The sequence below is a fragment of the Littorina saxatilis genome, linkage group LG14 (genome assembly GCF_037325665.1).
Source record: "Littorina saxatilis isolate snail1 linkage group LG14, US_GU_Lsax_2.0, whole genome shotgun sequence".
NCBI classification, from domain to species: Eukaryota; Metazoa; Mollusca; class Gastropoda; order Littorinimorpha; family Littorinidae; genus Littorina; species Littorina saxatilis.
The window spans coordinates 10611689-10625942 of record NC_090258.1 but is presented as its reverse complement, the minus strand read 5'-3'; the positions used below and the strand labels follow the sequence as shown (position 1 = coordinate 10625942).

Here is a 14254-nt window from a genome sequence, read left to right as displayed (position 1 = left end):
GCTTGCTGACTTTATTCTTCTGTCAACTGTCTGGTCCTACTGCTTACTGACTTTATTCTTCTGTCCACTGTCTGGTCCTACTGCTTACTGACTTTATTCTTCTGTCCACTGTCTGGTCCTACTGCTTGCTGACTTTATTCTTCTGTCAACTGTCTGGTCCTACTGCTTACTGACTTTATTCTTCTGTCACCTGTCTGGTCCTACTGCTTGCTGACTTTATTCTTCTGTCAACTGTCCCACTCAATTGTTTCCTGCATACACTCACCTACACACACACTCGCACACACACATGCACCCACATCTATGCCAACACACTCACAAACACTCAAATAACTTAACCACCTGTCCTTGAAACTCTCAAATAGTGTTTTGAACTCCTTAGAGTTCATTTGTAGTTCTTTTCTTTTGAATTAATTCAATGCATTATCTTTGTTGTTGTCTTGCAGGAAAAGTACCAGCCATCATATGAGTGTACCGTGCTAACTGAAGTAAGTGATACACAATGGCAAGTGCTAGAAGTTAACTCACCCTTACCTTAATTAGAAATCCTGGCCTGGCTTGTTGGATGAATGTGTGTGTGTGTGATGAATTTCAATTGAGGTTTTTTTTTTCTTTTTAACAAAAATGACAGCAGTGACAGACAGAATGGTCCAGGGCTTAAAATTAAATGTCAGGGCACAAATGAATCATATTGTCATCATTTTCACGAGTTTTCATTCACAAACACCTGGTAAATAAATCTCATGTTCCCCATGCAATAACTCGAGGTGGTGAATGGGTTTGAGCTTTCATGTGAAACGTGGATTGTCAAAGTAAAAGCCAATCAGGCTGATTGTTTGATGTGTGGAACCATCGTGGCTTTGGATTTGTGTTTCCGAGGACAACGATTGTAAGCATTCACTCTCAAAGACCCAATCAATGTTGATAATTACCGCGGCGACTCATGGTCAATTTGCAACTTACCTCTGTAATCGAAAAATCCACAACGAAAAGTCATAAACACTTAAAAGAAAAGAAATATGCTCAACACTTACTGAATTCACAGGTATGATCGCAGCTCTGTACATTTTCAGACTGGAAGAAAAGCGTCAAGAAGCTACGTTTGACGTCACATACAAGTTTGACGTGTTATCTCGTGCTACTGTGACGATGCTTTGTGGCCCGGGGTTGGATTCTAAAAATTCGTCTCCCTGTGGGTTATTGTGCATTTTGTTGCACAACCAAAATGATGACAAAAACGATGTTTGGTAGCTTGTTGTCAGACCAGCACTTTGTTGTTGATCCTCGGGGAGCAACCGCGGCCTTCGGCCTTGGTCGATAAAGATGAAACAAAAGACGATATGGTCCCCTTGGACCAACAAAAAAGCTGGTCTGTCAACAAGCCACCAAACATCTTAAATCAATGTTTTAACAAATGAATCATAATGTTTTAACAAATAAGTCATATATTTTAACAGCATTAATGAACAGATTTGTGGTTTTGTGAATTGGTTTTTTTTTCTCCAGTCAGTGAGTCACTGTGTTTTATTTTGTTTGTATTAAATGTGAATGTAGAAATTGAGAGCAGTGCGCATGGTTTCAGGTGCCTCTGGACCAGGTCTCAACGTCACTGAACTCTTTTGGAATAAAGGGGCCAGCGTCCCTCACCACAAGTTTCTCTGAGTTGACGTAAGTATCTTGTTGATGCCTTTAACAGTCATGGTTTGAAAGAATGAAATTACAATCTGTTCAAGCTTCAATTTTTTTTTTTTTTTTTTTTTTTTTTTTTTTTTTTTTTTTTAAGAGTGGCAACCATATATTTGGGGATGGATTTGTGGCAATGAGAAGTACAGCTTTTATTGTAGCGAACATAGCTTCAGTTATATTTGACTTACCTGAGTAATGAGATGAGTCTTAGTAATGAGATGAGTCTTAGTAATGAGATGAGTCTTAGTGATGAAGAGTGTTGGGCTGGCAGGCTCTGCTAGTATGTATGTGTGCATTATTATACATGCTCAACATAATTGTTACTAATGGGAAGCTGAACATCATCATTTTGGACCAGATCCGGAATATTATCATTATAGACGAAATGCTGAGTATAATCACTATTGACGACGTGTTGAACATAATCACTGTTGATAAGATGCTGAACATAATCATTACTGACAACATGCTGAACATAATCATTACTGACAACATGCTGAACATAATTGATACTGACAACATGCTGAACATAATTAATACTGACAACATGCTATACATAATCATTACTGACAACATGCTGAATATTATCACTATTGACAAAATCCTTTACAGAATCATTTTTGTCTCTCTTCAGGTGTGACTCGGGTAGCGTTGCTTCGCCCATCGTTCCTGCCGTCACCAGCCCCCAGCCCTCCACCCCCTCCCGCTCCCTGGCCGAGTCCCCCCTCAGCGCCTCCCCGGCACAACAGCAACAGCCCGTCCCCCAGCACCCCCCACCCCCGGAGCTCGTTGCCTCGTCTCCAACCTGTGCCGGCGATTCCAAGTCATTTGTAGGTGTAAGTTTGCCTGTTGTGGTGGTGGTGTTTTCATTTTTGACTCACATGCGAAGCAAAAGTGAGTCTATGTACTCATCCGAGTCGTCCGTCCGTCCCGGCGTCCATCCGTCCGGAAAACTTTAACGTTGGATATTTCTTGGACACTCTTCAGTCTATCAGTACCAAATTTGGCAAGATGGTGTATGATGACAAGGCCCCAAAAAACATACATAGCATCTTGACCTTGCTTCAAGGTCAAGGTCGCAGGGGCCATAAATGTTGTATAAAAAACAGCTATTTTCCCCATTTTCTCTGAAGTTTTTGAGATTTAATACCTCACCTATATATGATATATAGGGCAAAGTAAGCCCCATCTTTTGATACCAGTTTGGTTTACCTTGCTTCAAGGTCAAGGTCACAGGAGCTCTTCAAATTTGGATTGTATACATATTTTGAAGTGACCTTGACCCTGAACTATGGAAGATAACTGTTTCAAACTTAAAAATTATGTGGGGCACATGTTATGCTTTCATCATGAGACAAATTTGGTCACATATGATCAAGGTCAAGGTCACTTTGACCCTTATGAAATGTGACCAAAATAAGGTTGTGAACCACTAAAAGTGACCATATCTCATGGTAGAAAGAGCCAATAAGCACCATTAAATTACATATCTTACCCAACTCACATATAGCAATTAACCCTAGTTCAGTGCTTAGCAACGCTGTATATGTCCCCTTGGTAACAAGGGAAGCCACTCTCAAAAAGAGTGACCCATCCCATAATGCCAGACTAACTTCCTGTCTGACTTCCGTTTGCCGCCATTTGCATCATTCCAAAACCCAGCGGTCAGCTAGCTGGTCGCAGTGCTGTATGCTCCGGCTGATTTCTTCAGCCTTGATACTTGGTCTCCGGACTGGGGTCTTTCTCCTTGGTTTCTTCTTGTTGTCTTGTCTTCGCGACTATGTGAGGTGAGATCGTTTTGATTTTTCGTGATTTTGTGGGCGTTTTGTGGCCTTGTTTGACTTGTGAAATTTTTCTTGAGAAAATTTTTCGTGAGTTGTTTTTGGCCATGGCGGATAACGTCAAGAAGAGGCCGTCTTCTAAGCCGGTAGCTGCTGAGTCTACCCCACCTAGAGAAACGCCTCGTAAAGCTAAACAGTCGGGACAGACTGTCGTTCCGGTGTTAGAATCTTTATCAAATAAAAACTGTGAAAATGTTGTTGACATGCCCTCTGCTTCCATTTTGCCCGGTAAACCGGCAGACAAGATTGTTCATGTTGATAAGCCGGTTAAAGCGGCTCCTGTTGCTGTGAATCTGCGGACGTGGCCACTTTGCTTCTCTCCCTTAGTACACAGATTTCGTCTTTGGCTGAAGAAGTAGCGTCGACGAAAGCGGAGCTGCGTGCTCTTCCGGGGGACGTGGCTGGGGTGGCCTCTCTGGCTAAGGTGCTTTCTTCGCCTTCGGCTACGGTTACTCGGGCTGACGTGCATGCGGTGCAGGATGTGGATGGTGGACTTACGGTTCCGGCGAGCGTTCCGTCTTCTGGTGTTACACGTCGTTCTGAAGGTATGTCTGCTGCATTAGTAACTGGGTTCTCCGGTGAAAGTGCAGCGCGTCGCCAAGAGGAAGTAACCCCTGCCGTTGGCTATATGGGTGAAAGTTCCGATACCTGTGCTGGCCAATTCCGCCATGGCGGTCGGTCAGTGCGGGGTACGAACCTTGGTGAGCGAACGGAAGTGTTAGTACAGTCAGCCATGTCCCAAGTCTATGGTCAGAATGTACAGCTTTCGCTTCCGCCCGGGGGGCAGGAAGGGGACAGTCGTGCCGGCTCCTCACTTGACTATGACAGTCAGGGGGGGGACCGGTTTCCCGATTGCACAGAGGTGCATGAGGACTGTCCCGATGATGGTGCTTCCGCAGTGGCGGAGAGCATGGAGGTCAAACTGCCCTTTAAGCTGGCTAATGCAGTGGCTTTGGCGGCAGAAACGGCCTCGAGGTACTTCAAGGAAGGGGTGGTTCAGCCTAATTCTCATGAGGTACCACCTCCTTCCGCGTTTGAAGACTTCCGTGGTGCGAGGGAGAAGAAGTGTGACTTTCGGTTCCTTGAATCGCCTTCAGTGGCTTTTCATATGGCCAAGGTTTTGAAGAAGTCTTCTCAGTCTCTGTCTCAGGCTCCTTCAGTACCGTTGTTGGTACAACATGGGGATGCTCCTGAGTCAGCTAAGCCATAGTTGGCTCAGCCTGGTCAACTTTTGTTTAGGTCTGCGGGGTTTCGCAACTTCAAGTTGAATCCACCGCAGGTCAATTTGGTGGAAACTTTTTCTCTTCCGGGGGCTTCGCTTCCGATCACGCCGGATTTGGCTTCCCTTAGAGAGGACGGCTACAGTAGGGACAGAACCGTCCCCTATACTGTGGCCTCCTTGATTGCTTTGGAGGAGACGGGTAGATCTCTTTTGGAACTGGCCTCTGTTTCAGAGTCCCTTCAGAGATCTTTATCGCGGTCGATCGCGTCGTCTCTTGACCCGTTTGAGTTTAGGTTTGACGCGTCATCTGAAGATGTGACGGTTCTTTTGGCGACTCTGGCGAGAGTTTCTCAAGAACAGATGGGTTTATCTGCCAAGCTGTACACGCATGCGGTGCATTCTCGCAGATCTGCGTTTCTCGCAGGGTCGAAGATCAGAGGCAAGGGGACTATTGATAGTCTGAAGTCTTCTCCGTTTGAGGAGTGTGCTCTTTTGGGCAGTGAGTCTCTTGAGGCTCTCCAGAAGGAGACACAAGACGCTAGAGACTTGGCGATCGCAAGGATTGCCCATCAGGGCTTTCAAAGGCCACAGAAACAGCCTCAGACTCAGGGCAAGCCTCAGTCTTCCTCGTTTGGGGGAGGCAAGGCTCAGAGTCAAAGTTCTTCCTCTCGGGGTAGGGGGCGCGGAGCGCCTTACCAGAAGAGGGGTTCGTTTGGGGGTTCTAGGGGGTCGGGGCGTAAGCCTCACCCCCAATGATGTCCTCCCGAGCCGATTGTCCCCGTAGCCCCCACCGTTGTGGTGGCGGGCGGCCCCTCCAGGGCCTTCGCTGCCTGGACATGCTTGGTGTCCAGCCAGTGGATTTTGGGGATAATCAGTTCGGGGTTCCGGCTGCTCTGGGCAGAGGAGAAGGCTCCTTTGTCCAGGGTACCGCCTCCCTTTCGGGGCCCGCGGGATCCGAAGGCCTGGCAGGCTGTTCAGGGGGAAGTGACCTCCCTCCTGTGCAAGGAGGCTATAGAGGAGGTGGTCAATCAGGAATCTCCAGGGTTTTACGGCAGGCTGTTTGTTGTCCCCAAGGCATCGGGGGCTTGGAAGCCTGTTCTGGACCTTTCAACGCTAAACAAGTTTCTTCGGGTGGTAAGATTCTCGATGGAGACTCCTGCCTCGGTAAGAGAGGCGTTGAGGCCGGGGGACTGGGTCACGTCAATCGATTTGACAGACGCCTATTTTCATGTTCTCATGAGGCCAGTAGACAGGAAATGGCTGCGGTTTTGCTGGGGGGAGAAGGTGTTTCAGTTTCGGGCACTTCCTTTCGGCCTTTCACTCTCCCCCTGGATTTTTACGATGGTCATGCGTCAGCTTTGCGCCCTGGTGAGACAAGAGGGCGTTCGGCTGAGAGCTTATCTAGACGACTGGCTGATCGTACATCAGGATCAGAGCGGGTGCAGAGCTCATACTCAGAGGGTGCTCAGTCTGGCTTGTCGTCTTGGGTTCACAGTCAATCTGGGGAAATCAGAGCTGGAACCGTCTCAGAACTTTACGTATCTAGGCATGGAGTTCGATACGGTGGCTTGGTTGGTACGCCCCTCTCAGAAGCGAATAGACAAGCTTCGGGCGTTGATTCGGGAACTTTACGGAAAGAATCAGGCCTCGGCTCGGGAATTGCATTCCCTGTTGGGGCAGATGGAATCTATGGCTCCGCTGGTGCCTCTGGGCAGAGTGCACAAGAGGCCTCTTCAGACAGCTTTGGGGTCTCGGTGGAATCAGACAACTCAGGACTGGAATGTCCAAATAGAGTTGGGGGAGTGGTTCATTCTTTCCACGGAGGTATGGCTTCTTCCTTGGGTGTCGCAGGGTGTCCCCATTGTTCCTCCGGTTCCGGCACACGATCTGGTAATGGACGCTTATCAGGTGGGCTGGGGCGCTCATCTGGCAGATCTGACAGCTTCAGGTCTCTGGGACGACGAACAGGTTGCGAGTCACATAAATGTTCTGGAATTGGAGGCTGTTGCCCTCGGGCTTCAGGCTTTTCTTCCTCGGCTGACGGACAGTCATGTCAAGGTTCATACGGACAATATGACTGTGGCTGCGTACTTAAACCGGCAGGGCGGGACTCGCTCGCAGGGGTTGTCCGTCAGAGCGTGTCAGTTGCTGGTTTGGTGCGACACGCATCGCATCCACTTGTCAGCGAGGTACCTGAGGGGCTCGCTGAATGTTCTGGCAGACTCCTTAAGCAGGGGAGACAAGGTGTTGCAGTCCGAATGGACTCTGGCCCACCAGTCTCTGGAGCGCCTGTGGGCGCAGGTGATCAAACCTCCGATAGATCTGTTTGCAACGAGGTTCTCGTCGAGACTCCCGTTGTTTGTCTCTCCGTTTCCGGATCCTCAGGCATGGGCGGTAGACGCCTTAAGCCTGGATTGGTCGAATCTGATGGCGTACGCCTTTCCTCCTTTCTGCCTGCTGGGCAAGGTAATGCGAAAAGTGGACTTGGAAAGGCCAGCGCTTGTCCTGGTGGCCCCTCTTTGGCCAAGTCAACACTGGTACCCGGATCTGGTACGTCTGGCGGTTCGGCCTCCCATTCCGCTAGCAGTAAGAAGAGGCGAACTAGTACAGCCACGGTCAGGCATTCAGCATCTAGACCCCCAAGCTCTGCAGCTTCACGGCTGGATACTGTGCGAGTCTCTTTGCGTCGGGCAGGGGCTTCCGACGCAACCTTGAAGTTAGTGCAACAAGCGCACAGGGAGTCTACAAATTCTGTTTACTCCTCACATTGGGCGACATGGCTGAAGTGGTGTGCGGAGAAGGGAGTTAATCCTTTAGCTCCTAGATCCATGCAGGTGGCGAACCATTTGTCCTGGTTGGCTGGGCAGGGGGCTTCTCCGTCCTCTTTGCGTGTGAGACGATCGGCTATATCGTCAACGCTGAGGCAGATCGAGCACAAGATCAGTTTAGATGGTGTTATAGCGAGCGTCATCAAGGGTGCCTCCCTTGAGTCAGCTCATTGTATAGCGCAGCTCCCGGCGTGGGATCTGTTTTTAGTTTTGAGGTTTCTAGCCTCTGATGTTTTTGAGCCTTTTCAGTCGGCTAGTCTAGCTAATGTGACTAAAAAGACTTTGCTGTTGGTTTTGCTTGCCTCGGCAAGGCGCGGCAGTGAGGTTCATGCCCTGTCGGGCCTTGCTAAGGATATTTCTTTAGAGAGAGATGGATCTTATTCACTTAAATTCATTCCTGGGTTTTTAGCTAAGAACCAAAAGCCGGGGCAATCGTCGCCGGTTATTCGCATTCCCCCCTTGAGTAATGTTCTTGCTCCTGGAGATCCCGATATATGTAACTGTCCAGTTAGGGCACTCAGCAGCTACTTGGCTAGGACTTTGTCTATTCGCTCGGAAACGCAAAAGTTACTGTTTATTTCCCTCAACACAGTCCGAGGTAAAGACATAGCAAGAGTTACCTTGGCGAAGTGGGTCTCCACGACGATACGGCATGCTTACGCCTGGTGGCAAAAGCAGTCGGGGGATGCCAGGGCAGTGTTGCCCTTGACAGCGGCGAGAGCCCATGAAGCTAGAGCCTGGGCCTCTTCTTTGGCTGTGCTGCGTTCGGGTCGCCTTTCAGAGGTCCTCGAAGCAGCTTACTGGCGCTCGGAGGATATTTTCATAAATTTTTATCTCCGGGATGTGGCTGGACTGCTCCAGAATGGCTCTTCTGCTTTGCCTTCGTTGGTAGCAGCAGGGCAAGTTCTTCATCATTAATGTGGTAAGTACCCTCCTCCTATAGTAGCAATCTGCTATATGTGAGTTGGGTAAGATATGTAATTTAATTAAAAATTTTAGTAATAAATTTTCATTTGATTAATATACTTACCCAACTCACATCGTTTATTCCCTCCCTCCTCCCCGCTGTGGGTGTGGTTGGGTCTAAAAAAGTAGTGAGTTGGGCTGAGTTTCAGAATGATGCAAATGGCGGCAAACGGAAGTCAGACAGGAAGTTAGTCTGGCATTATGGGATGGGTCACTCTTTTTTAGAGTGGCTTCCCTTGTTACCAAGGGGACGTATACAGCGTTGCTAAGCACTGAACTAGGGTTAATTGCTATATGTGAGTTGGGTAAGTATATTAATCAAATGAAAATTTATTACTAAAATTTTTAATTGTACTTCCTATGTCTTGAATTAACAGCTTTGTGTTGCATGACCTTGGATGACCTTGGGTCAAGGTCACATGTATTTTGGTAGGAAAAATGTGTAAAGCAGTTCTTAGTGTATGATGTCATTGCTAGGTTTAGCTGAAGGTCAAGGTCATGTAAAGGTCAAGGTCAAGCATGTGAGTGGTTTGGGCTTTGCCCTTCTTGTCATAACTTTATTGTCCCATTGCTGGGAAATTCGGGTCGCTTCGTCCAGGTGGAAAGCGAGCAGCAACAGAGTCACGCTACCCAGGTGTGTGCGTGTTTAGGTGTAATAAACCATGTGCACTTATGGCAAAATGACAAAGGTCTTTTACGTGCCACTGTGGAGACACAGGGGAGGAACATGGATACCGTATCTAGTCTGCACATAAAGTTGACCCGAGTCGTCCCGGCCTGGATTCGAACCTGGGACCCTCGGATCACTAGTCCAGTGCTCTACCCACTGAGCTACCAGGCCCGATTTGTGTGTTTATAAACAAAGAACAAAACCCTATCATCTGCTCGATATGCAAGGAAACAAAGCTTCTGATCATGCCTGAGGACAATGGACAGTCAAAATAAATTAAATTGTTCTTAAACTGTTATGTCAAAAAGTACCATGACTAACAGTTTTATTTATTTTTGCAGTCTGATGCACTATGTCATATGTTTAACGCTTTGCATTTGTTTGTTGTTTTTGCAGCCTTTATCAGGCGAAGCTACTGCAGCAGAAGTTAAAAACTGGTTCGTCTATCATAGGTTTTCCAACTACACTCGCATTTTCCAAAATTTCTCAGGTATGCACAACTGTTGTTTATTTCTGGATTTTTCTCTCTCTCTGAACTGCCTATCGTCAGGGAAAACTCTCTGTCTTTCTCTCTGCCAACTTATCATTTGTTCTTTAAAATAGATGTCCTCGCGAGTCCTTTTGGCTCAAATGAGACATGCTGTGGTGATTGGCTGTACAGACTTTTCCACCTTCCTTTTGACCTCTTATAGACCTGGGCATTGTTTTACCCTGACCTGGAAACCCATACGATTTTGTCATATTTTGTACGCTTGATTGTCTAGTATATGAGCAGTACAGTCAGTGGAAAAAAATACGACGTGAAAAATTCCTAGATTACTTTTCTACACAAGCCAATCTAGTATTTTGACACATGATTACAGTTTTTGTCAGTAAACATTAAAGAAGCATTTGTTTTAAATGTATTGGTAAACTTAATTAACGGCGCGACGCATGTAAAGCATGTTTGAATCTTTGATGTTCAAATGCTGTGTTGAGTACGCTTATTTTTCTGAAAATACACCAAGTTTGTTTGAGAATACTAGAAGTGCAAAACAGGGGTTCCCAGGTCTGTTGGTGAATGAAGGAAAGAGATAAGTTTACAGTTTAAACCTTTTTTTGAGTCACTTGAGAAAAAGTGACTCTATGTAATCGGTCAGTGTTAGTCTGTCCGGCCGGCCGTCCGTAGACACCACCTTAACGTTGGACTTTTCTCGGAAACTATCAAAGCGATCGGGCTCATATTTTGTTTAGTCGTGACCTCCAATGACCTCTACACTTTAACGATGGTTTCGTTGACCTTTGACCTTTTTCAAGGTCACAGGTCAGCGTCAAAGGAAAAATTAGACATTTTATATCTTTGACAAAGTTCATCGGATGTGATTGAAACTTTGTAGGATTATTCTTTACATCAAAGTATTTACATCTGTAGCCTTTTACGAACGTTATCAGAAAAACAAGGGAGATAACTAGCCTTTTCTGTTCGGCAACACACAACTTAACGTTGGGCTTTTCTCGGAAACTATAAAAGTGACCGGGCTCAAATTTTATGTGAACGTGACTCATTGTGTTGTGAATAGCAATTTCTTCCTGTCCATCTGATGCCTCATATAATATTCAGAACTGCGAAAGTGACTCGATCGAGCGTTTGCTCTTCTTGTTATTGCACATATCTATCAGAGTCAGTGGTCACTTGTAGCTTTGACATCATATGGGGGGGGGGGGGGGGGGCTGTTGAGGCTTCCGTATTGGGATCATGGAGTTTGGTAAATGAACAAGTATAGAAAGAAAGAAAGAAAGAAAATAACCTGGTGGCCGTTAAGGCTTCTGCGTTGAGAATATTGTTTGGCTAAGCTGACATAATTCTCATTTCTTCTTGTTAAAAATTGATGACTTGAGTGTCACCTCAGTGTTCCATTCAGCATTATAACTTTGGTTTGGTTTATTCAGCGTGATGACCCTGATTGCGTTTGCAGGTGCTGATTTACTGCGGCTAAATCGTGACGACTTGATACAAATCTGTGGCCTGGCTGATGGTATTCGGTTAAATAACGCTCTACAATCAAAGTGAGTTCTTGGCCGTCTTCTTTCTCTCTCTCCCTCCCTCCCTCTCTCTCTCTCTCTCTCTCTCTCTCTCTCTCTCTCTCTCTCTCTCTCTCTCTCTCTCTCTCTCTCTCTCTCTCTCTCTCTCTCTCTCCCTCCCTCCCTCCCTCCCTCTCTCTCTCTCTCTTTTTGTCTCTCTCTCTCTCTCTCATTCTCAGTCTCACTTTCTCTCTCTCTCTCTCTCTCTCTCTCTCTCTCTCAGTCTCACTTTCTCTCTCTCTCTCTCTCTCTCTCTCTCTCTCTCTCTCTCTCTCTCTCTCTCTCTCTCTCTCTCTCTCTCTCTCTGTCTCACTTTCTCTCTCTCTCTCAGTCTCTCTCTCTCTCTCTCTCTCTCTCTCTCTCTCTCTCTCTCTCTCTCTCTCTCTCTCTCTCTCTCTCTCTCTCTCTCAAGCACACAACTATTTCTCCAGAATTAGCCTTGTTAGGACAGAAAATTGAACAAACACAAACTGTAGCCAAACAGTGCATGTGTAGTCAGTATTTTTGCTTTCATTGTGTGTGGGTGTGTGTAGAAAAATAGATGTCAGAAAAAAGCTTTACAGTGTCAGGCATTTTCAATAATTGTTCATTTGTGAGAAGTATATTTTTACCAAGAAATATAGACGTTCAGAGTTGTCAAATGCAATAAGCTGCTCTTTTTTTCCTGCTCTACCATCAGGTCAGTGCGACCCCGGCTAACGATTTTCATCTGTCAAGAACCTGAATCAGGTAATCCCATTATCAAATGTGCAGGTATATTCTTGTTGGTTTTTATTGATTAAATTGTTTGGGTTTGTTTTGTTTGTGTGTGTGTGCTATTGTGTGTGTGGTTTTTACATTTAGTCCAGTTTTGACTAGATGTTTTAACGTAGGGGGGGAATCGAGACGAGGGTGTGGTGTGTGTGTGTGTGGAGAGCGATCTGGACCGATCTTTATGAAATTTGACATGAGAGTTCCTGGGAATGATATCCCCGGACGTTTTTTTCTTTTTTTCGATAAATGTCTTTGATGACGTCATATCCGGCTTTTTGTAAAAGTTGAGGCGGCACTGTCACACCCTCATTTTTCAATCAAATTGATTGACATTTTGGCCAAGCAATCTTCGACGAAGGCCGGACTTCGGTATTGCATTTCAGTTTGGTGGCTTAAAAATTAATTGATGACTTTGGTCATTAAAAATCTGAAAATTGTAAAAAAAAATAAAAAATTATAAAACGATCCAAAGTTACGTTCATCTTATTCTTTATCATGTTCTGATTCCAAAAACATATAAATATGTTATATTTGGATTAAAAACAAGCTCTGAAAATTAAAAATATAAAAATTATGATCAAAATTAAATTTCTGAAATCGTTTCAAAAACTATTTCATCTTACAAGGTTGTCGTCATCAAGACTGAGACTGGTCTTTTTTGCACAGAATCAAATGACGACATTTATAACAAATGACGTCATTATCAAGATTGGTACATGACGTATTATTGTGCATAATTTCTTTGTGATCCGTTGTGTTTTCGTAAAGATACAGTGTATTTAGTCATGTAAGCGAGAGACACTGGCCTAAAAAATGGCGGCAAAAAGCACATTTTCAGAGAAGGATTTTCGATCCTACATCAAAATAAGAACGGCACTTGGTAAAACGGCCGGTGACATACTTGAAGAGCTGAGAACTGTAAGCCCAGGCACAGCACCATCTCGCGCGACAGTTTTTCGGTGGGCAAAGCATTTCTCAACAGGGAAAACGTCTGTGGAAGATGCAAGGGGAAAAGTGAAGAAACCACCTGTAACCGACAATAAAATGGTGTCCCATGTGCAACGGTTAGTTGATGAAGATCCCCGAGTGAGCAGTCATTTTATCGCCGAAACACTGGACATTTCGTCGTCGTCTGTCTTGAGAATTTTAAAACACAAACTTGGATACACAAAGGTCTGCGCGCGATGGGTACCACATTTCCTCACTGAAGAGAACAAGAGGTGTAGGGTTACGTTTGCCCAACGGCTACTCAAGATATCATATACGACGGATGTGATCAAAAACGCTTCGATGAGATCGTGACTGGAGACGAAACTTGGGTGTACTTCTTTGAGCCAAAAAGAAAAGCTCAAAACAAAGCATGGATAAAAAAAAAGGTGCCAATGCCCCTCGGATCGTGCGAAAAAGTCGCTCCGGCAAGAAGGTTTTATACACAATATTTTATAACACAAAGGGCGTCATTTTTCAAAAACCACGCGAAAAAGGCAGAAGCATCACTGGGGTGTACTACAAGGAAAAAGTTCTTGCTGGCATCGTTCGTTACTACAAGAGAGCCAGACCAACTACAGGATTGAAAGGGATCAAATTACTTCATGATAACGCACCTGCTCACAAATCCAAGGTGGTGAAAGAGTACCTGGAGGAAGAAAACTTTGAAACTTTGCCACATCCTCCCTACTCTCCTGATCTTGCACCCTGTGACTTTTTTTTGTTTCCTCATCTGAAAAGACAATTGGCTGGGCGTCGATTTGACAGTCGATCAGCCCTCGGATCGGCTGTTTTCCAGTGTCTGAACCAGGTGCCAAAAAACGACTTCAAACGGTCATTTCTTGACTGGGTCCAACGACTTAAACTGTGTGTAGCCGCTAAGGGAGAATACTTCGAGGGTTTGAAATAAAAAACAACTGCATCATCTAAAGATTTCCCGGTTTTTGAGACCAGTCTCAGTCTTGGTGACGACAACCTTGTATTCCTTGTCGGTTCCTGATTCCAAAAACATATAGATATGATATGTTTCGATTAAAAACACGCTCAGAAAGTTAAAACGAAGAGAGGTACAGTAAAGCGTGCTATGAAGCACAGCGCAACCGCTGCCGCGCCAAACAGGCTCGTCACTTTCACTGCCTTTTGCACTAGCGGCGGACTACGTTCAGTTTCATTCTGTGAGTTCCACAGCTTGACTAAATGTAGTAATTTCGCCTTACGCGACTTGTTTTTTAATTGTTGT

The 14254-nt window shown here is 45.5% G+C and overlaps 1 protein-coding gene across 4 annotated transcripts in view; it reads left to right on the top strand.

Annotated features, from left to right (window-relative positions):
- LOC138947074 (upstream-binding protein 1-like) overlaps positions 1 to 14254 on the top strand; it is a 50330-nt gene that overhangs the window by 24181 nt on the left and 11895 nt on the right. For 3 of the 4 annotated variants that reach the window (XM_070318508.1, XM_070318510.1, XM_070318511.1), the window contains 6 exons: positions 447 to 488; positions 1583 to 1668; positions 2321 to 2522; positions 9610 to 9703; positions 11169 to 11259; positions 11954 to 12003. In XM_070318508.1, the coding sequence (XP_070174609.1) occupies positions 447 to 488; positions 1583 to 1668; positions 2321 to 2522; positions 9610 to 9703; positions 11169 to 11259; positions 11954 to 12003 (565 nt within the window). The remainder of the gene's footprint in view (positions 1 to 446; positions 489 to 1582; positions 1669 to 2320; positions 2523 to 9609; positions 9704 to 11168; positions 11260 to 11953; positions 12004 to 14254) is intronic. The other variant, XM_070318509.1, reaches the window with a different exon arrangement.